Source organism: Argopecten irradians, chromosome 1 (genome assembly GCF_041381155.1).
Source record: "Argopecten irradians isolate NY chromosome 1, Ai_NY, whole genome shotgun sequence".
NCBI lineage: Eukaryota > Metazoa > Mollusca > Bivalvia > Pectinida > Pectinidae > Argopecten > Argopecten irradians.
The window spans coordinates 2,608,023-2,631,708 of NC_091134.1; the positions used below are offsets into that span (position 1 = coordinate 2,608,023).

The 23,686-nt window shown below is 34.0% G+C and overlaps 1 protein-coding gene across 1 annotated transcript; it reads left to right on the plus strand.

Moving 5' to 3' along the window:
- The first annotated feature begins 1,737 nt into the window (after window positions 1-1,737).
- On the plus strand, window positions 1,738-23,125 carry LOC138315022 (uncharacterized). The gene is made up of 18 exons (XM_069255742.1): window positions 1,738-1,950; window positions 2,554-2,593; window positions 3,202-3,413; window positions 3,823-3,926; window positions 4,426-4,563; window positions 4,965-5,020; window positions 5,384-5,469; window positions 8,015-8,108; window positions 8,244-8,346; window positions 9,611-9,700; window positions 9,909-9,996; window positions 10,988-11,128; window positions 11,668-11,807; window positions 12,925-13,014; window positions 13,407-13,529; window positions 14,424-14,521; window positions 21,790-21,914; window positions 22,467-23,125. The coding sequence occupies exons 1-18, from the start codon at window positions 1,836-1,838 to the stop codon at window positions 22,709-22,711; spliced, it is 2,088 nt and encodes a 695-aa protein (XP_069111843.1). The 5' UTR covers window positions 1,738-1,835; the 3' UTR covers window positions 22,712-23,125.
- Window positions 23,126-23,686: the final 561 nt, after the last annotated feature.

The window sequence follows — 23,686 nt, forward strand, 5'->3', positions numbered from 1 at the left end:
AGTTGGGTAGAGTTTGAGTTGAGGTTCCTTTTGAAAAAGCCTATTGTTGAACTGGGTTTTCTTTTTCTTTTTTTTTTCTTTTTTTTTTTAATTTTGCAATATTGAAGCTCAAAAGACCTTTTGACAGAGAATGATGTCGTCTTTAAAGCTACAATTGGTGCCTATTACTGCTAATGGAGCAAAGTAATGATTATGCAAACCATTATTAAACGTTTGTTTGCATTTTTATTGTACTTGTTTAATATCGCTTACCTTCTAGGCAATAAAACTGAACCACATAAAATATCAAATTCTCATCGAGGCATTATTTTTTCACATAATATATATGAAGGTCTTTCTGAAGGGAATTTATACGGCAAGTCCACAAATTGTAAATTTAACGTCTTGTGAGCGGTACGGCAGATATTAAGAATGGTAGTTATGTTTGTTTTTGATAAAAACCATATGTAAATGCATGTATACGCACAAAATAATTGGAAACCTACAAAAAAGTAAAGAAAACGATGCCCGAGTGATTTTCGGAGGCAGTGCTCCACTACGACACATAGGGACCAATTCGTACCCGGCCGAAAGGTATATAAGGTGTAGAATTTGTGACTGTTTTCTTGTAGCACTTTTTTGTATTAAATTTCATTCCCCAATTCTTTGCCCATTGTTCAATATTGTGAAGTTCATCTTGTAATAACTGATGGTCTTGGTATTTGTTGATTTCTCGATATAGGAGACAGCTCATCAGCAAAGAGTCGTACTTCTGAACTAACACTGTCAGGTAGATCATTGATGTGACATAGAAACAATAGTGGAGTTAGTACTGTTCCCTGTGGGACTCCTGAATCTTCCGCGGGGCTCTCCTTCAAGGTCTAGGTTTGGAGCCACTTGTGTCAGTAAGGTTGAGAGCCACAGTGTAAGAGATAGGCCTAACAAAAAACCCAGAAATTATATGAATATACAAAATATTTCAAAGTATCATTTTTATTAAAACATGAAGTCACGCGCAATACTTCGGCGAGTTGCATTGATCAGAAACATATATACATAGAGATTGGCAACTTCGCCATTTTTACGACAGGCAGATGTACCTCTATATGTCCTTAGGGGCTTTTAGACAAACTCTTAAATAGTTAAATACAGCAGAATAACTTTGATATGTATGTAAAAGTTAAGTAATTTTCAGATGGTTTGAGTACAATTTTGGAAAGAAAAAATAATATTTTAACTTATATATTAATAAAACAAAATGCACTTTCGTTTTTGAATGCCTGATTTTCGAAAAACCAGGTAAAATTGCTCATTTTCATACTTTCAAAAATCATATTAAATAACATCAATTGGGAAAACTGATCACATCAAACCATGATATAATGTTTAAACTTTGTGTTGATGCAAAAATATCATGTTTAAAGGAATACACTTAAAAGTGGTTAGCCAAGGGAAAATGTCTATAAACTGGAGGTCCCTCTATGCCTGTCAACATAGACAAAGAAGGAGTTTCCAATCTCTATGTATGTATGTTTCTGCAGTGATGGACAGCTGGCGAACCGTCAAGGAGCCACTAGGGTAAAAGGGGAGTAACTCTTACTGCGATAGATCAGTCGGTTTCTATAACATCCATCACTTGTTTCTATAACTTTAAATGGAGCTCATTAGCTTCCACTACTGTACATATAAACAATATCTACAGAATTATCCAAATATGAAAAATGTGGCATAGTTAGTTTGCGTTACGCATCTATTTTGCGACATTACACCGGAAGTTGACACACTTTTCGGTAGCTGTTTTTCTAAACACGTGTGCTGAAAGTGTGCATCACTCAAAGTATTTACTATTTTCAGCGATGGGGAGAAAAAGGGACCTGACGAACGTGGTAAAGTCGGGACCTGGAAGGAAAACAAAGAAGCAGAAACCTCCACAGATCCCGAATGCTTTGAAGAATCTGAATGAAGATGAAGGTACTGGTTTCGTGATTAACATTCGTGGCATATCTAAAAGATTCAGTACAATATTTGTCATCATGTCTTCTTGAAGTAGTCTGCTACATGTACAATTAAGTGGCAGATAAGTGTTCTTAAAATACATACTGTATACAGTCTATATATGTATATAGCTATTGTACCCAATAACAGGTCGAGAAGTCCTGATTTGGCTATTAACAACTTTATAAGCCCAACATGATAATTTGTAATTTGAAATACCTCTTTCAGAAAAGGTAAATGCCTTATAAGTGACAAAAAGCGTAAGTTATGGTAGGTAGTTATATGATCACTAGGTCCATCAATGAATACAATAAAACTCCTACATGTATCTCAATGTGTGATATTGGTATGGTATACAGGGGTTTCATTATCTTTCAGGAGAGGCAGTACAATTGCAATTTCAGGGGGTACTTTTCTATACTATCTGTATGCTATCAAATGTAATTTAGCCCAAATCAGGCGGTACCACAGCTAGGTTCAACCGGCAAAAAGTACTGGGTACCGCCTGTTATTGAAACCCCTGGGTATAGAGTGTATACATTTTGATATATAATTATATTATTTACCTTTTGTTTACAGATGATTCAGATAAGAAGTTATCCAGCAGACAGAAACAACGGTATTAATTTTGAACTTTAAACAGACAATGCATTCCACCCAATAAGTTGATAAGCTGCCAGGGCACGTACTTTTGCAAAACCATTATTGCGCAAATTAATGCAATAAATCAATATGCAAAAGAAATTAAATAAAATAATATTTTTCATATTTCACTTTCAGTCTGCATTTAATTTGAGGTTAATGAAATATTAAGGCTTTAAAAGGGAGAGGAGTGCTTATTGGGTCGAATGCAGTATCTTATAAAATTTAATATTCTTTATCAAAGATGATTCACAGGTATTTGAAAAGTCTTTTAATTGTCCCAGTGCTAGATATAATAAACATAATTATCATCTTTCTCTTGCTATTATTTTAATTTGATATCTTTTGATCCATTTTTTGGTTGTTAAAAGCTACAATAATACTTACATCAAGGGATCTGTAACAGTTGCCAAGCACATATGGTTAAGGCTGTTCATCAATGTTTCCCCTTAGATGTCAATTTGCTGTCATAAGCATGAAGTCAAAACATGAATGTAATGTGTAATATTTCTTGTATACTTGTTCTTGTAAATACCTGTAAATTTCGTTTCACTTGATTTTACAATTATTTTAAATGGTTTACAGTGCAAAGAAAAGGTTACAGAAGCAACAGGAAAAGATAGAAATAAAGAAAAAGAAACAGGAAGAAAAGCTACAACAAAAATTAAAAAAGGATAGTAACAAACCTGGAAAGTTTGCTAGGGCCCCAGTTGTCAAAAAGAAAAGAAAGATGGAAGAAAGTGAAACTGAAAGTGAGGAGGAAAGTGATGATGAGGATGACGAAGAAGATGACGAAGGTAAGCTAATATGACATTAAAAGTTGCATCCACCTTTTCATTACTGGAAAAATTACTTGTCAATGAACCATCAGGTAACAAATTTTCATATCTTTACTACAACATTTATTGGCTGGGATAGTTTGAGGGATTTGTTTTTACAATTTAATATTTAAAGTTTTTATATGTAAACTTATTAAGTTATTATACTGTCAAATTTTAAGGATGCAGAATAAATGTTCTTACATATTTAAAAAACAAAACTAGACTATTGAATATCAAATGGAATCATTTCCATCAGAAAAAATAAATCCACAGGATTAATAAGTGATTAAGGTAATTGTAAGCCTTTTAATTCAGACGAGATTTTAAGTGTTTTATGATAGCTATTGTAGAGACCCAGTGTAATAGTATGATGTAAAATTTGCAGAGGAAAGCGATGAAGAGGAGACTAAGCCTGTCAAAGGTTACTCTGATGATAACAAAGCCTGGTTAAAGCCATCGTCTAAAAAGGCCTTGATGGATTCAGATGAGGTAGGTCAACCTGTTGTTTTACTGAGGATTCAATAAGGATTTCTCTGCTCCTTCTACCGTTACCTGTAACCATAATGAAATACATACAGGACACTGGAAACCTCCGCCATAAATTTATTTTTCTTTTGTATTGGATAAGTCCTTGACAAACAGTTTCTATTACAGACAGTGGATATTATGATGACATTATGTAAGGCCCATATTATAAAGTTATGTATGGTTTCAGCCTACTACCTAGAAACTGAATGTTCCAGAAATTAAGGTGTCAGGAAATTCTAACACTAGCCCACCACTGTACCACTCCACAAAAGGGTTTCTTCAAAAACCAAAACCTTGTGTCCTTAAATTGTCACTGCTTTTACTAACAAGAAGGGAGAATATTACAAACAAATTAAACATGGTTATCTTCTGTCATTTATCCCATCTACACCACCGCAGGAGACAGTAATTACTTTTACTAAAAATCTAGTTTTTATAATAAAATTTATTTGTTTGTCAGTCAGAGGAGGAGGAGGAGGAGGATGACGAGGATGCGGAGAGTGATGGTGTGGGAGGCGATGACTTGCACGATTTGGGTGTATCATCATCAGATGATGATGAAGGTGAAGAAAGCAGCGAGGAAAGTGGGGATGAAGATGTAAGTAAAATAAACATAAAAAAATATCTGCCTGTCTCAAAAAAATATCTACCTGTCTCAAGGACTGCTATTCCTTACTTTTATCTTTATGTAATTTAGAACATTGATTCCTAAAACTTAAGTCCTTTGGTAGGGTAAAGGTTTTATTGGAATAGCCAATATCCTATCTACAGAGGGGCTGCGGTGGTTGAGAACTTAACATGTGCTGATATATTATTACAAGCTCTCCACATTTTGGTTACAAATTCAAATTCCATGTGGAGCAGTTGCCTGGTATCAATATATTGCTTCAATAAAGATTTAAACTATGAAAATGGTGATTAATTTTTCATGCAAATTGTTTTAATATTTTAATTTTATAAATTTTGTGTATTATATCATAGTTGTTTTTATTTTTTCAGTTATTGCCTGTTGAGAAGAAAGCAAAAAAACTGAAAAAGAAGAAAGAGGAAATTAAGTAAAGAAGTTTGCAAAACTAAAACCAGATTGTTGATTTATAAGTGATTGGAATCAGTTTCATTTTCAACAGTGATAATAATATATATTATAATCAGTTTTCAAACTTTGCAATCAATTATATTTTTAATAATAGGTCTGAAAATAAGTGTACATTTCAAGTGTTGGTTAACTTATGTGCATAGCCTTATATATATACATCTATTTGAAAATGATACATTTGTACTACAGTAGTTACCCACAGTATCATTAACACTCTTATCCGTGTTCAAAAACTCTTGAATTTACAACTTTTAACTGTCTACCAGAAATGGATGAGATGACTCTGGATTTATTGGCTTACTCTCTGATATGTGTTTTTCAGAAAACAAGCGGAAGCTGAACTTCTAACCAACATGACTAACATGGAGAAGTTTACACTTCCAAGTGGGCAAGAAGTGGAGAAGGAAAATATCCTTTATCAGGACCACATGGTCTGTGTGGGCTGTGGTCATAAACAGATATATCACACACTAGGAAAGTCTTGCACCAAGATATCCTTTATCAGGACCACATGGTCTGTGTGGGCTGTGGTCATAAACAGATATATCACACACTAGGAAAGTCTTACACAAAATATCCTTTATCAGGTCCACAATTGTCATAATCTGTGTGGGCTGTGGTCATAAACAGATATATCACACACTAGGAAAGTCTTACACCAGGGCTGCGGAAACATTTTGAAATGTACTCGTCCGTTCGGACAAGTGCTTCATCACAATCTACTCGTCCGAATGACATTTTTACTTGTCCGCAATATTTGTCAGATAAATAAGTAGATGTGACTGTAAATATTAGCCTACAGCGGTTTTAGATATATCCATTTGATTGTTAGAACTGTATTGATGCCGATTCGGGATAACATGACTAACAGACAGTTTTACAAGAAGACCGACAAAACATTTAATTCCCAAACAATTTTGTATGCAAGTGTTATAAAAAAGATATCTTTTTAAAGGGTCGATATTTTAACTTACTTTCCAATGTAGTAGATATATATATTATTTTTAACTCCATTAGCTTACTGGTAAGATTTTTTTAGGCGAATGTCGCTAAAAAACTGAAGCAAATTTCGCTGTGACATCTTGTTTTTCGATACACCTCTAGACTCTTGATTACGATATCAATAGACCTCGGATTTATTAATGTTACAATGCTTTACATGCGCATGCGCATTGAAAACAAAAGTCGGGAATTCCTAGAATGATGCAGAAAACGAAAGCTTATCATTTCTTCGTCGTATTTTTAAGAAACTGTTACGAATGTCAGACCCTATATAAATTTACCGAGAAACGATATAATTAATAAGGTGTAGGTCATATAGTCATTGTCAGAATTTTTCACTCGTCCGACGGACAAGCGTGATGTCAACATTCACTCGTCCGATGGCCAAATCCACTCGTCTAGACGAGCGGACGAGTACTTTTCCCCAGCCCTGTACACAAGATATCCTTTATCAGGACCACATGGTCTGTGTGGGCTGTGGTCATAAACACATATATCACACACTAGGAAAGTTTGACACCAAGATATCCTTTATCAGGACCACATGGTCTGTGTGGGCTGTGGTCATAAACACATATATCACACACTAGGAAAGTTTGACACCAAGATATCCTTTATCAGGACCACATGGTCTGTGTGGGCTGTGGTCATAAACAGATATATCACACACTAGGAAAGTCTTACACCAAGATATCCTTTATCAGGACCACATGGTCTGTGTGGGCTGTGGTCATAAACAGATATATCACACACTAGGAAAGTCTTACACAAGATATCCTTTATCAGGACCACATGGCCTGTGTGGGCTGTGGTCATAAACAGATATATCACACACTAGGAAAGTCTTACACAAGATATCCTTTATCAGGACCACATGGTCTGTGTGGGCTGTGGTCATAAACAGACACACACTAGGAAAGCCTTGCACCAAGATATCCTTTATCAGGACCACATGGTCTGTGTTTGCTGTGGTCATAAACAGATATATCACACACTAGGAAAGTCTTACACAAGATATCCTTTATCAGGACCACATGGCCTGTGTGGGCTGTGGTCATATACAGATATATCACACACTAGGAAAGTCTTACACAAGATACCCTTTATTAGGACCACATGGTCTGTGTGGGCTGTGGTCATAAACCGATATATCACACACTAGGAAAGTCTTACACCAAGATATCCTTTATCAGGACCACATGGTCTGTGCGGGCTGTGGTCATAAACAGACATACACTAGGAAAGTCTGACACAAGATATCTGTTATAAGGACCACATGGCCTGTGTGGGCTGTGGTCATAAGCAGGTATATCACACACTAGGAAAGTCTTACACCAAGATATCCTTTATCAGGACCACATGGTCTGTGTGGGCTGTGGTCATATACAGATATGTCACACACTAGGAAAGTCTTACACCAAGATATCCTTTATGAGGACCATATGGCCTCTATGGGCTGTCATAAAGAGATATATCACACACTAGGAAAGTCTGACAACAAGATAAAATTACAAAAGACAGTTATTGAATGTTATTGAATGTGATACTGTTAAAGCAAGGAAGTTAATTTGATCATTAGTTTGAATTCCAGTGACCATTGTAGTCAAACATTCTCAAACACCACCTGTCTGTTATGTGGAAAACATCAGTTGTTCAGCTTTTTTAGATCACCTATAGACAAAATCTTTAGTGACTTATTCTAAGCGTCTTTTTGAAAGGAAATGAGTCCAGCTTTACTAGAATTATTAGCCTGAGATAGCATTTTAACATCATCTCCAAATGGCTGTCACAAGGTTTTCTGCAAAGATTGTGAATTTCATGAACCCAGGGTCTCAGATTTGCCCCTTTGAAGTGGGTCAAAGTTACTAGTAGATGTATATTTAGGGAAAACACATTTATGAGCATTATTTGGTCAATTTTCATATTGTTGTTGACCTTGACCCCTGAGTACCTGCCCAGGCACCTGATATAGCAATGGTACAACAGAGGATCAAGGAAGTGATTCATGTCCTGGCAGAGTTCAAGGATCGACGCGAGCCTGGAAGGTAATTTTAAAATATGTCTTAATCCTAGAATTCCAAATAATGGCAAATCTTTAAATGATTATCCCCATTTGTCCAAACAAACATAAAACTAAACTGTGAACCTAAATACCAATCTTTTGAATATCATGATTTCAGGTCTCGCCAGGAATATTTACGACAGCTGAGGGCCGATTTCTGTACTTACTACAGTTACAATGAATACCTTATGGAGAAAATAATGACCTTATTTCCTCTAGAGGTAAGTTGACAGAGCCAGTCTGACACTATTATACTATTCTACAATGTTCTAGTACTCAATGTGTACAATCGTTTAAGAACATGGTTGTTTATATGAAAGGAAGTAAAATAACTTTTTAATTTTTAGGTCACCTGAGAGAAAGTTTCAAATGACCTATTCTAATCTCCTTTTGTACGTTGTCATCCGTATTCTAATCTCCTTTTGTACGTTGTCATCCGTCATATGTCCGTAAATAATTGACATTTTCTACTTCTTCTCCAAAACCGCCGAAGCATTTTCAAAGAAATTTTGCAAAAACCTTTTAAGGCATAAGACCAATTAAAATTGTGAATTATATGGTCCCCACCCCCCAGGGGGCTGTGGGAGGGGCCAAACCGGGTTAAATTTACTAGAATTTCAATAATTTTCTCCACTCACAGATGTGGTGGAATCAAATACTCTTCATAGATAGAAAGGTCTTAAGGTCTTTTACAAAAATTGTGAATTATATGACCCTGGGGTCGCACGTTTCCACCTCTAGAGGGGGTCAATTTAGTATAGTTTATTTACTTTTAGGGAAAACACATTTTTGAGCATTTTTCAGTAATTTGTAATAGGAAATAAGTCAAACTTTGTTAGAACTATTAGCCTGAGATATCATTTTAACACCATATCCATATTGGTCCTGACCGACCCCCAGTGTCCAGAGGGGTAGATCCAAAATGGGTCTGAAGGGCTAGAATTTCAAAAATCCTAGAATTTTTATAAGAAAACTCATTTATTAGCATTATTTGCTCAATTTTCATAGAAAACGAGTCAAACTTGGTTAGAATTATTAGTCTGAGAAATAGCATTTAAACTTATCCATATTGGTCCTGGCAAAGCGTGGCAAACAGAGTAAAAATAATTAAGATTAAAGAAAAATCTTCTTCTGAATTCACAGATTTCATGGAATCAAATGTACTCATCATGAATTAAAAGGTCAAAGTTATAAAATCACTGACTGGCTACAAGGGCCTGACGGGCCAATATATTCCATTTAATCCATTTATATGTATTTGTTTCCTTCTGTATCCAAACTCAGGTGACTGTTAAGGCCAATGGGCCTCTTGTATAAATAATAAATTTTTAAAATATCGGAAAATCATCTTAATATCAATGTAATCTTACAACCTGTTCAAAACAAAGTCCTCTTGCACTTGATTATGACTAAAACAAAGTAAGAAATACTTTTTATATATGACCTAACAATAATTCACTATTAGATAAACTTTTTACCTTTCAGGTTCAAGAGTTTCTGGAGGCCAATGAAGTACCAAGACCTGTGACCATCAGAACTAATACACTGAAGACTCGTAGGCGAGATCTCGCTCAGGTGACAATTACCGCTTTAAATCTGAATTAGTTCCATCACCATCTCATTCTCATATCCCATATCACAACCACTGAAAAAGGCTTGAAAAAATATTTAAAGATTTCTTTAGATCAAAGTAATTAATTTATCCTTTGTACTTAAAAACTGTTCCTTGGGTAGGCTGAAGGATAAATATAGAATCGTTAAGGATACCGTTCTGTAATTTCAGGCTTTGATCAACAGAGGAGTTAACCTCGACCCGATCGGGAAGTGGTCCAAAGTCGGATTGATAGTATTTGATACACAAGTACCACTAGGTAAGAATGACTGAAGATTAAAGTGGCATTCATTTACCAGTGGATGATTAAAGGTTTATAACGACAAAGTCATGATTATAAAATGTAGTAATTTTCATTCCCCATCAAGGTGCCTATAGGATATCTGTGTATAGTGAATTGATTTTGTTGATTCCCAGAGATTTGTTATAATCATGTTTTACCGTAGATACGTAGTGTATGACCACAAAAAAATAAGAAATGGTAACCAATCTTTTGGGGAATACATTGAAATCTCTGAACATCTCGGTCTGTTAGTGAATTTATCAGGATAGTTCTCATAGTTACAGTATCTGCAGATGTTTGTGATCATATGCTCTTTATATTAAGTATTTAAATTTGAATTCAAGCTCTCATGTAAAATTACACAAAACTTTGTTTCCACATATGACACATTTCACCTTGTCCTTGTGTATGTAACATTTCACCTTGACCTTGTGTATGTAACATTTCCCCTTGACCTTGTATGTAACATTTCACCTTGACCTTGTGTATTTAACATTTCCCCTTGACCTTGTATGTAACATTTCACCTTGACCTGGTGTATTTAACATTTCACTTTGACCTTGTGTTTGTAACATTTCACCTTGACCTTGTGTTATGTAACATTTCACCTTGACCTTGTGTATGTAACATTTCACCTTGACCTTGTGTATGTAAATTTCATTTGACTTGTGTTGTAACACACTTTGACCTTGTGTATGTAACATTTCACTTTGACCTTGTGATGTAACATTTCACTTTGACCTTGTGTATTTAACATTTCACTTTGACCTTGTGTTATGTAACATTTCACTTTGACCTTGTGTATGTTACATTTCACCTTGACCTTGTGTATGTAACATTTCACCTTGACCTTGTATGTAACATTTCACCTTGACCTTGTATGTAACATTTCACTTTGACCTTGTGTTTATAACATATCACTTTGACCTTGTGTATGTAAAATTTCATCTTGACCTTGTGTATGTAGGAGCGACCCCGGAGTACCTGGCTGGACATTACATCCTACAGGGAGGCTCCAGTTTCCTGCCCGTCATGGCTCTCGCCCCACAGGAGAATGAGAGAATACTGGACATGGCGTCAGCCCCGGGGGGGAAAACCACATACATAGGTCAGTATCATATGGCAGTGTTTGAGTTTTCAGAAAATATCAATTTGGTATCATGTAAAGAAATCAAATGAGAAAAGTGGTAAATGACATCAAATCTTGATGTAGTTTGGTTGGCCTTTCTAAAGAAAAACCACTGATCTATGGTCAGTGCTAGGCAACTGACTGACCCATTTTGGTTTCCAGCTTTAAATCGAGCGATAGTGGTAGAATACCGTTGAAGCAAATGTCATAAACACTCAGCCACTACAGTCCGCCGGTGGTGTACTTAAATGTTGGACACCTCAACCAGTTGACAACCTTAGAGGCCTTACACAATTTTAGTACTCCATAGGCTTACAGTTCTAGTTCACAATTTCAATACAAACAGACACACTGAACAGAATATTGTAGATCCAGTTCCAATGTCCGTCTTGTCCTGTTCCGTCATGCCACTTCATGTCCTGTTCTATCCTGTTACATTACATTACATCCTGTAGCATCTCATTAAGATGTCTTGCAGATATTGTTTTAAATATAAAGATGTTTACATTTATTTACAGCTGCGTTGATGAAGAATACTGGGACATTATTTGCCAATGATGCTAATGCTGACCGGGCCAAAGCCATCGTAGGGAACATTCATAGAATGGGTATTACCAACACCATTGTGTGTCATCACGATGGACGTGTGTTCCCAAAGGTAAGCTTCTTTTGCCACTCAAGTTATTGATATAGTGTAACTTCCCAAAACCGATCCCTCTCAAAACTGATCCTTCTCAAAACCGATCCTTCTAAAAACTGATCCTCCTCAAACCTATCCCCTCTTAAAACCAAGCACGGATGTGATGTAGGGAATAAATTCTCTTTATTTATAGTAAATAAAACTAACCAAAATAGATTCCTTCCAAATCCGAATACTAGACCAATTTTGAGATCGGAATAGTCAAATTAAACTAAAAAAAACACTTATGAAAACCGTCCTTATATGAGCGACGCCAATGGCATGAGGTCTGATAAACTAATAAATCGACCCAAGTCTATAGCTATCGCATGCTATGCCAAGGGGTGTGTTCACAGGTGTGAAGGCTATTGAGGTGATGTCATTATTTAATCATGACTATTGTTTAGATATTTAACGAATTGAAGCATGGGACATAATACACATGTATAGTGTGTACCCTTTTTGGGCTTGTAGAGTAAACCACAAAGTTGAAGCGATAAGTAAACTGTATATATAGGTCAGTGCAGACGAGAACATCCCCAAGAACATTCACGCAACTAATTACATTCATAAATGGTAACAAAGTCAAGATTGTTGTTTTCCATTCATTTTAAACATATAATTCTCTCTAAATTCTATCAATTAGTTGTAACGGATATTAGGCACATGCATATGGTTAAACATGCCGTCTAATGTAGAATACAAGTTCTGCTCAATTAAATCTCTGTCATGATGATCAATATTCAGTTCACTTCTCCAAACTGAACCCTCTGTAAACCGGCCAAAATTCTATGCACCAACCACATTCAGTTTAGGAAAGTTCCACTATTGTTTGTACAGTGTAACTGGTCTGAAGCAGATATCACTGGGACCAGAATATTTGGCCGATATAACCAGGTTTCTGGATTAAACAGGTTTTAATCACTATGGTTTAAGTAGTGATGGTGACAGGCGGCTGGAGAATTCAACATTCTAAAGTTCAAGCAACATGACTGCAAAAGATGGAATCATACATTTCATGTGGATCATATTATGTGATTAAACTTTTCACCAGTCTTTTACCAACATCTTAAATCGTTTTAATTGTGTGTTGTAGATTATGAAGGGTTTTGACAGAGTTCTACTGGACGCACCTTGCAGTGGAACTGGAGTTATTTCAAAGGATGTTGAAGTCAAAATAAATAAGGTGATCATCCACTAGTGAATTATACATAATTCTGAATTATTAAACAAAAACTGTAGTAAACACCTATTGTAGATATATGTTAATTATACTGTGAATAACTGTGTTAAGTAATTTCAGTATGTGACACAATAACGTTGACCATAAAGGTGTGAAAGTAAGATGAAAGTAAGAAATGTAATAAGAATTGAATAGAAACTGGTGATAATTTGAAAATATTCAAGAGCATTTTTTTGCTAATTTGTTATGATGCATCTTTTATTTCATTTTGATATGCAATTTTTGGATAATAAATCAAGTAATTTGATAGCATTCATTAGGCAATCAGTACCTAAGGTTAGTAAATCAACCTCATTTCAAGGGAGATAACTGAGATTATTATAATTTCATTTTAGGATGAGAAGGACATCCTACGCTGTGCACATCTACAGAAAGAATTATTGTTATCGGCCATAGACTGCTGTGATGCTAACTCTAAGACTGGCGGATACCTGGTTTACTCAACATGTTCTGTTCTGGTATGCTTCCACCTTCCAATTTTTTATTTGTATCTGCCCTTGCGGTTATATAACAGATTTATCTGCCATTGCGGATGTGTATTGATGTGTGAAGTTATTTGTTTGCGAAAATTATCGTTAAGGTAATACTTTTCATCAAAAAAGACGTTCATAAAATAATGACATCACAATGGATACCTACCCAGGAGATAACTCTGTAATATGCATAGACAGAATAATTGTTTGTTAAATTCAATGATGTTCTGTACTGAAACGTTGAATACAGAAAATATAAACTCTAATCTTATGTTTCTTTCCTTGTAATAGATGCCATTATTTCACTAAGATATCTATAAATGAATAATAAATTATACATGTTGTTTAATCTGATGGGTAGACTCTAACAGGGAGTTGAAAGTGGCCAGAATCAATCATATTCTTTAAGTAAATTATTTTTCAACTGCACAGTAGCTTAAGTATTCTTGTGATATAAATGTTTTTATTTTTATCTAGACTGAGGAGAAATGTATAATTATGATATAAATGTTCCTTTTTTTATCTAGACTGAGGAGAAATGTATAATTATGATATAAATGTTCCTTTTTTTATCTAGACTGAGGAGAAATGTATAATTATAATATAAACGTTGGTATTTTTATCGAGACTGAGGAGAAATGTATAATTATGATATAAATGTTCGTATTTTTATCTAGACTGAGGAGAAATGTATAATTATGATATAACCGTTGGTATTTTTATCTAGACTGTGGAGAAATGTATAATTATGATATAAACGTTTTGGTATTTTTATCTAGACTGAGGAGAAATGTATAATTATGATATAAATGTTTGTATTTTTATCTAGACTGAGTAGAAATGTATAATTATGATATAAATGTTCCTATTTTTACCTAGACTGAGGAGAATGAGGCTGTGATCGAGTATGCGTTGAAAAAACGGAATGTGAAGCTCGTCCCAACAGGTCTTGACTTCGGCCGAGAAGGATTTGTAAAGTATGTTTTATTTGTTTCTCTTTATTTAGGAGGTGGTCTGTAATAAACGTGTATTCCTCAGCATTCTGTTACCTTAAACTCATGGGGGGCAGTTTTCTTGTATTAACCATAGCGTGATGGGTCTTTCTTTGAATACTCCAGATATGGTCTACCACCAAAACCGGACTATTCTATGGTGGCATATTCCTGCTACCACTTATATTTAGCAAGATGATTATCTTGCCAAAGTTATCACGATAATTTGTCTTATCCTGATAATTGTGTCGAATTATTGTGATAATTATGTTGACTTGTTTAATGATAATCAAGATGATTTTTCTTGATGTTGTTAGTCAACATATCTTGCAATCTGATTAAAATACAGATCATTATTATCACTACGTTGGATAAGAGGATCTGAGAACATCCCATTAGGGGTCACGTCAAGATGACCTTTTGAAATTGCCAATCAAATTGGCATTGCCAGAATCTTGGCTGGGGACGAAATAGTTTGAAAAAGCTGTCCAAAATATTTTCGTGTATGTAGTCATCTCGCCCGAAGTGCACAACAAAGCTAATTGTATATGTATACTGGGACGAAAAGACGTTTTCAATTGCTGTTGTAAGGTGTAGAAAACGCATTTGCTCTGAAATACACGTGGTATTAAGGTCATCTGGACGTGGCCCCTTATGGGATATTGTCAGATCCTCTATTGAACGGAATGGTTATAAGGATCTGTGTTTTAATCAGATTGCATATCTTGATGACTAAATTGATTTATTGCATTAGTTAACTTGCTAAGGCGATATATTTCAATAAATATCTTGCTTCCTGTTTCAGATTTAGTTTGATGGCCTGTTCAGCCATGTCATACGGCCATGTCATAAATATTGTAAGACACATGTGTAATAACTATGATGAAGTTATATGTAAATAAACTAAATTTGACGTCATAATCTATATATGACGTCATATGGTTGTCTTAGTAGATGGAAACGTCACATACGAGCTAGATTTCTACTGTTTTACAGAGACAAAATCAAAATTTTCACTTACATTTCTATAATTAAAAGTTATGTGATAAATAGAGTCTTACACTCGTTACTATGTGATTTATCAAACTCGTTAAATAATTTAATATGCCACTAGCCTAAAGGCTCATGCCATATCAAATTATTGAACTGGTTTGATAAATTTCGTATCACATAGCTACTCATGTAACATTCTCTATATCTATGCTGCCTTAACAAGATAACTAACACAATAAGTCGACCTATTATGATAAGTTTGGCGAGATACCGTATTCGACCTAATAAGCGCTCATGTCCCTATAAGCACCCCTCCCCCTTTATGAGGCCTCGATTTCAATTGGCCAGGCATAAATTAAGACCAAAACTACACAAAAATGTTAGTACATATACATGCATATTATGCAGGTTAACACCATGGCATGCTATGTAATGTTTTATATATGATGTAACATAAGGTACAACTTGATGTTTTAAGTATTGTGAATGAATGCGTATGCAAGTGTTTGTGTGATGGTGTCCATTTATATATACTGTGTAAAATGTTTGAAAATAAAAAATTAAAAAAAAAAAAAAAACTACACAAAAATGTATAGATTTGCAATACAATTTCGTTCTTTTAGCACCTTTTCATTCTTTTCATTTTGTATATGCCCTGGGCGCTTGTTGGGTCGAATACGGTAATTATGGTGAAATGTCGCCTAATTTTTCACGATAGGTTGATTTGATTATCACGACAAATCAACATGTACAGTATATTGGTCTTACTAATAAGCAGGCAGATATTTTATCTACCGGTAGTTATATCATCATCGTCACTGCCCATCACCTTCTGTATGTGTTTTACAGTTGTATAAATATATCCACCTTCTGTACGTGTTTTACAGTTGTATAAATATATCCACCTTCTGTATGTGTTTTACAGTTGTATAAATATATCCACCTTCTGTATGTGTTTTACAGTTGTATAAATATATCCACCTTCTGTATGTGTTTTACAGTTGTATAAATATATCCACCTTCTGTATGTGTTTTACGGGTGTATAAATATATCCACCTTCTGTACGTGTTTTACAGTTGTATAAATATATCCACCTTCTGTATGTGTTTTACAGTTGTATAAATATATCCACCTTCTGTATGTGTTTTACAGTTGTATAAATATATCCACCTTCTGTAGTGTTTTACAGTTGTATAAATATATCCACCTTCTGTATGTGTTTTACAGGTGTATAAATATATCCACCTTCTGTATGTGTTTTACAGGTGTATAAATATATCCACCTTCTGTACGTGTTTTACAGGTGTATAAATATATCCACCTTCTGTATGTGTTTTACAGGTGTATAAATATATCCACCTTCTGTATGTGTTTTACAGTTGTATAAATATATCCACCTTCTGTATGTGTTTTACAGGTGTATAAATATATCCACCTTCTGTATGTGTTTTACAGGTGTATAAATATATCCACCTTCTGTATGTGTTTTACAGGTGTATAAATATATCCACCTTCTGTACGTGTTTTACAGTTGTATAAATATATCCACCTTCTGTATGTGTTTTACAGGTGTATAAATATATCCACCTTCTGTACGTGTTTTACAGGTGTATAAATATATCCACCTTCTGTACGTGTTTTACAGTTGTATAAATATATCCACCTTCTGTAGTTTTACAGGTGTATAAATATATCCACCTTCTGTATGTGTTTTACAGGTGTATAAATATATCCACCTTCTGTACTGTGTTTTACAGGTGTATAAATATATCCACCTTCTGTATGTGTTTTACAGGTGTATAAATATATCCACCTTCTGTATGTGTTTTACAGGTGTATAAAATATATATATCCACCTTCTGTATGTGTTTTACAGGTGTAATAAATATATCCACCTTCTGTACTGTGTTTTACAGGTGTATAAATATATCCACCTTCTGTATGTGTTTTACAGTTGTATAAATATATCCACCTTCTGTATGTGTTTTGTGTTTTACAGGTGTATAAATATATCCACCTTCTGTATGTGTTTTACAGTGTATAAATATATCCACCTTCTGTATGTGTTTTTACAGGTGTATAAATATATCCACCTTCTGTATGTGTTTTACAGTTGTATAAATATATCCACCTTCTGTATGTGTTTTACAGGTGTATAAATATATCCACCTTCTGTATGTGTTTTACAGGTGTATAAATATATCCACCTTCTGTACGTGTTTTACAGGTGTATAAATATATCCACCTTCTGTATGTGTTTTACAGGTGTATAAATATATCCACCTTCTGTACGTGTTTTACAGGTGTATAAATATATCCACCTTCTGTACGTGTTTTACAGGTGTATAAATATATCCACCTTCTGTATGTGTTTTTACAGTTGTATAAATATATCCACCTTCTGTATGTGTTTTACAGTTGTATAAATATATCCACCTTCTGTACGTGTTTTACAGTTGTATAAATATATCCACCTTCTGTATGTGTTTTACAGATGTATAAATATATCCACCTTCTGTACGTGTTTTACAGTTGTATAAATATATCCACCTTCTGTATGTGTTTTTACAGTTGTATAAATATATCCACCTTCTGTACGTGTTTTACAGTTGTATAAATATATCCACCTTCTGTACGTGTGTTTTACAGGTGTATAAATATATCCACCTTCTGTATGTGTTTTACAGTTGTATAAATATATCCACCTTCTGTACGTGTTTTACGGGTGTATAAATATATCCACCTTCTGTACGTGTTTTACAGTTGTATAAATATATCCACCTTCTGTATGTGTTTTACAGGTGTATAAATATATCCACCTTCTGTATGTGTTTTTACAGGTGTATAAATATATCCACCTTCTGTACATGTTTTACAGGTGTATAAATATATCCACCTTCTGTACGTGTTTTACAGGTGTATAAATATATCCACCTTCTGTACGTGTTTTTTACAGGTGTATAAATATATCCACCTTCTGTATGTGTTTTACAGTTGTATAAATATATCCACCTTCTGTATGTGTTTTTACAGTTGTATAAATATATCCACCTTCTGTACGTGTTTTACAGTTGTATAAATATATCCACCTTCTGTATGTGTTTTACAGGTGTATAAATATATCCACCTTCTGTACGTGTTTTACAGGTGTATAAATATATCCACCTTCTGTACGTGTTTTACAGGTGTATAAATATATCCACCTTCTGTACGTGTTTTACAGGTGTATAAATATATCCACCTTCTGTACGTGTTTTACAGGTGTATAAATATATCCACCTTCTGTATGTGTTTTACAGGTGTATAAATATATCCACCTTCTGTACATGTTTTACAGGTGTATAAATATATCCACCTTCTGTACGTGTTTTACAGGTGTATAAATATATCCACCTTCTGTATGTGTTTTACAGGTGTATAAATATATCCACCTTCTGTACGTGTTTTACAGTTGTATAAATATATCCACCTTCTGTATGTGTTTTACAGGTGTATAAATATATCCACCTTCTGTACGTGTTTTACAGGTGTATAAATATATCCACCTTCTGTATGTGTTTTACAGGTGTATAAATATATCCACCTTCTGTACAGGTGTTTTACAGTGTTTGTATAAATATATCCACCTTCTGTATGTGTTTTACAGTTGTATAAATATATCCACCTTCTGTACGTGTTTTACAGGTGTATAAATATATCCACCTTCTGTATGTGTTTTACAGTTGTATAAAATATATCCACCTTCTGTATGTGTTTTACAGTTGTATAAATATATCCACCTTCTGTACATGTTTTACAGGTGTATAAATATATCCACCTTCTGTACGTGTTTTTACAGGTGTATAAATATATCCACCTTCTGTATGTGTTTTACAGGTGTATAAATATATCCACCTTCTGTATGTGTTTTACAGTTGTATAAATATATCCACCTTCTGTATGTGTTTTACACTTGTATAAATATATCCACCTTCTGTATGTGTTTTACAGGTGTATAAATATATCCACCTTCTGTACGTGTTTTACAGGTGTATAAATATATCCACCTTCTGTATGTGTTTTACAGGTGTATAAATATATCCACCTTCTGTATGTGTTTTACAGGTGTATAAATATATCCACCTTCTGTACGTGTTTTACAGGTGTATAAATATATCCACCTTCTGTACGTGTTTTACAGGTGTATAAATATATCCACCTTCTGTACGTGTTTTACAGTTGTATAAATATATCCACCTTCTGTATGTGTTTTACAGTATGTATAAATATATCCACCTTCTGTACGTGTTTTACAGTTGTATAAATATATCCACCTTCTGTATGTGTTTTACAGATGTGTATAAATATATCCACCTTCTGTACGTGTTTTTTACAGTTGTATAAATATATCCACCTTCTGTACGTGTTTTACAGTTGTATAAATATATCCACCTTCTGTACGTGTTTTACAGTTGTATAAATATATCCACCTTCTGTACGTGTTTTACAGGTGTATAAATATATCCACCTTCTGTATGTGTTTTACAGTTGTATAAATATATCCACCTTCTGTACGTGTTTTACAGGTGTATAAATATATCCACCTTCTGTACGTGTTTTACAGTTGTATAAATATATCCACCTTCTGTATGTGTTTTACAGTTGTATAAATATATCCACCTTCTGTATGTGTTTTACAGTTGTATAAATATATCCACCTTCTGTATGTGTTTTACAGTTGTATAAATATATCCACCTTCTGTATGTGTTTTACAGGTGTATAAATATATCCACCTTCTGTACGTGTTTTACAGGTGTATAAATATATCCACCTTCTGTAAGTGTTTTACAGTTGTATGTATAAATATATCCACCTTCTGTATGTGTTTTACAGGTGTATAAATATATCCACCTTCTGTATGTGTTTTACAGGTGTATAAATATATCCACCTTCTGTATGTGTTTTACAGGTGTATAAATATATCCACCTTCTGTACGTGTTTTACAGGTGTATAAATATATCCAGTGTTTTACAGTTGTATAAATATATCCACCTTCTGTATGTGTTTTACAGGTGTATAAATATATCCACCTTCTGTACGTGTTTTACAGGTGTATAAATATATCCACCTTCTGTATGTGTTTTACAGGTGTATAAATATATCCACCTTCTGTACGTGTTTTACAGTTGTATAAATATATCCACCTTCTGTATGTGTTTTACACTTGTATAAATATATCCACCTTCTGTATGTGTTTTACACTTGTATAAATATATCCACCTTCTGTATGTGTTTTACAGTTGTATAAATATATCCACCTTCTGTATGTGTTTTTTACAGGTGTATAAATATATCCACCTTCTGTATGTGTTTTACAGGTGTATAAATATATCCACCTTCTGTATGTGTTTTACACTTGTATAAATATATCCACCTTCTGTATGTGTTTTACTATTGTATAAATATATCCACCTTCTGTATGTGTTTTACAGTTGTATAAATATATCCACCTTCTGTATGTGTTTTACAGTTGTATAAATATATCCACCTTCTGTATGTGTTTTACAGGTGTATAAATATATCCACCTTCTGTATGTGTTTTACAGTTGTATAAATATATCCACCTTCTGTATGTGTTTTACAGTTGTATAAATATATCCACCTTCTGTACGTGTTTTACAGTTGTATAAATATATCCACCTTCTGTATGTGTTTTACAGTTGTATAAATATATCCACCTTCTGTATGTGTTTTACAGTTGTATAAATATATCCACCTTCTGTATGTTTTACAGTTGTATAAATATATCCACCCTGTTGTGTTTTTACAGTGTATAATTATATCCACCTTCTGTAGTGTTTTACAGGTGTATAAATATATCCACCTTCTGTACGTGTTTTACAGGTGTATAAATATATCCACCTTCTGTAGTGTTTTACAGGTGTATAAATATATCCACCTTCTGTATGTGTTTTACAGTGTATAAATATATCCACCTTCTGTATGTGTTTTACAGGTGTATAAATATATCCACCTTCTGTATGTGTTTTACAGTTGTATAAATATAATCCACCTTCTGTACGTGTTTTACAGTTGTATAAATATATCCACCTTCTGTACGTGTTTTACAGGTGTATAAATATATCCACCTTCTGTACGTGTTTTACAGGTGTATAAATATATCCACCTTCTGTATGTGTTTTACAGGTGTATAAATATATATCCACCTTCTGTACGTGTTTTACAGGTGTATAAATATATCCACTTTCTATCCCCAGTTTCCAGCAGCATCGTTTCCATCCTCATATGAAGCTAACCAGACGGTTCTACCCACATACACACAACATGGACGGGTTCTTCGTAGCAAAACTCAAGAAGTTTTCAAACAAAATTCCAGGAACAGGTAAGCCATACAGGCATTCACTCCTACTTGGCTTAGAAATTGCTGTTTTTATCGTAAAAAAATTGCAAATTTACTTATAACTTGATATATTAATCCTTTATGGTCATAATCAAGGCAACTGTATCTCATTTTGGTATTTGTTTGAAAATTGTTGATTTATGCCACGACTTCTGAATTGTTGATGATACAGGCATTATGTAAAGCAAAGATGGCCCTTGCCCTCAGTGTCAAATGTCTATGAAATAACCCTAACTGATTTGGAGCATGTTAGCTGAAACCATGATGCTGCAAGCTTTCAAGCATATTACCATGCTTCGTTACGGCATATGCTGCAAACAATTCTGTATGGAAGGGAGATAATAAACATCATGGACTTCTAGATATAGGGACATGTTGTATACTTGAATCACACAAAGTCTTTAAGGTGCAGTTTTTCATGGTCATATAGAAGTCATGATCCAAAGATCAGAGGTAAAATTAGCCAGGTTCAAATAAGTCCACTTAATGATTAAAATTCTACTTAATTAATAAAAAATAACTTCTTTATTATAGGTACTGTGGCTGATGAGGAAACAGAAGAAGACAGCTCAAAGGTTACAGATCAGAATAGTTCAACTCAAAATACCAAACAAAGTGAAAATGTGAAACAGGATTCAGATAGTGACAGTGATGAGGAAGAGGAGAAAGGAAAGTCAACTAAAAAAGACAAATCCAAAAATAAGTGGTTAGCAAAGAAGTCAAACAAAAAGCAATTTAAACCTGGAAAATTCAAGAAATTTAAATCTGGTGGAAAGTAAGACTACTTGTAAATGTTGTGCTGTATAACGACAAAATTTACAACAGGCGGTATGTTGTGTTGTTTATACCTAGATGTTGTGCTGAATAACAACAAAATTTACAACAGGCGGTGTTTGTTTCTAACGGGATTCTAAGAAATGGAACACTTCAGGAACATTGGCTATTAATACTGAACAGAAAATGGGTCCAAAAAGTTCCCCGTCATGGTGATTGTAAAAAGTTAACAATGAGCAGACTTCAGTGAAAAAGTAATTGTGATGGCTGTCCTGTTAAAGATGTATACAACTCGGTCATATTCATTGACTTTGAAACAAAAAATATCATGCATTATTGAATACCTGCATTTAGAATTCATTGTTGATATATTTAAAGAAAAAACCCATTGAATACCTGCATTTAGAAGTCATTGTTGATATATTTAAAGAAAAATAAAGAAAGAAAAAAATGAACAGTCTTATCGTTGAGTATAAATGTGACTTGGCTTTTATTAATTACACTTCGTTATCATAGAGTACTGAAGGGATCATTTTAAAATGTTCATAATATACAAATGTAGGTTTCCCCTTGTGCCTAGGTAAGCATGCAATATGCTAGAATTGTATTTTGATATGATTAGAAAATAAGATGGCTGCCTTTTGGAAAATTGAAGTATGTTATCCATATTTATCTGAAATTTCACAATCATGTAGTTTTTCAAGTCATACTTAATTTGTTAATGATAAGAATACAACATGACTGATAAGCAGCCATCTTTGATCTGTTATGTGTAGTTTCCAATGAAAAATGGAAAGACGTGGAAACAGAATATTTCCATCTGAATTTTACTTAATTGACAGATGTTGATATCATTCCATAATGCACACCTAGATAATATCCTCTGGAATCTCAGTTTGAAAAAAACTCAACTTTCAATTTTTTCAAAGCTAAAATTTGATATTACATGTACAACCTATTGATGCTGAGAGAAAAATGGA

What these genes read in the sequence shown, in the direction of transcription:
- LOC138315022 (XM_069255742.1), top strand. Translation starts at nt 1,836, where the DNA reads ATGGGGAGAAAAAGGGACCTGACGAACGTGGTAAAGTCGGGACCTGGA. An exon ending in CCTTGATGGATTCAGATGAG is followed by an intron (nt 3,927 to 4,425) that starts GTAGGTCAACCT and finishes TTTGTTTGTCAG; the next exon opens with TCAGAGGAGGAGGAGGAGGA. An exon ending in ACTCAACATGTTCTGTTCTG is followed by an intron (nt 13,530 to 14,423) that starts GTATGCTTCCAC and finishes ATTTTTACCTAG; the next exon opens with ACTGAGGAGAATGAGGCTGT.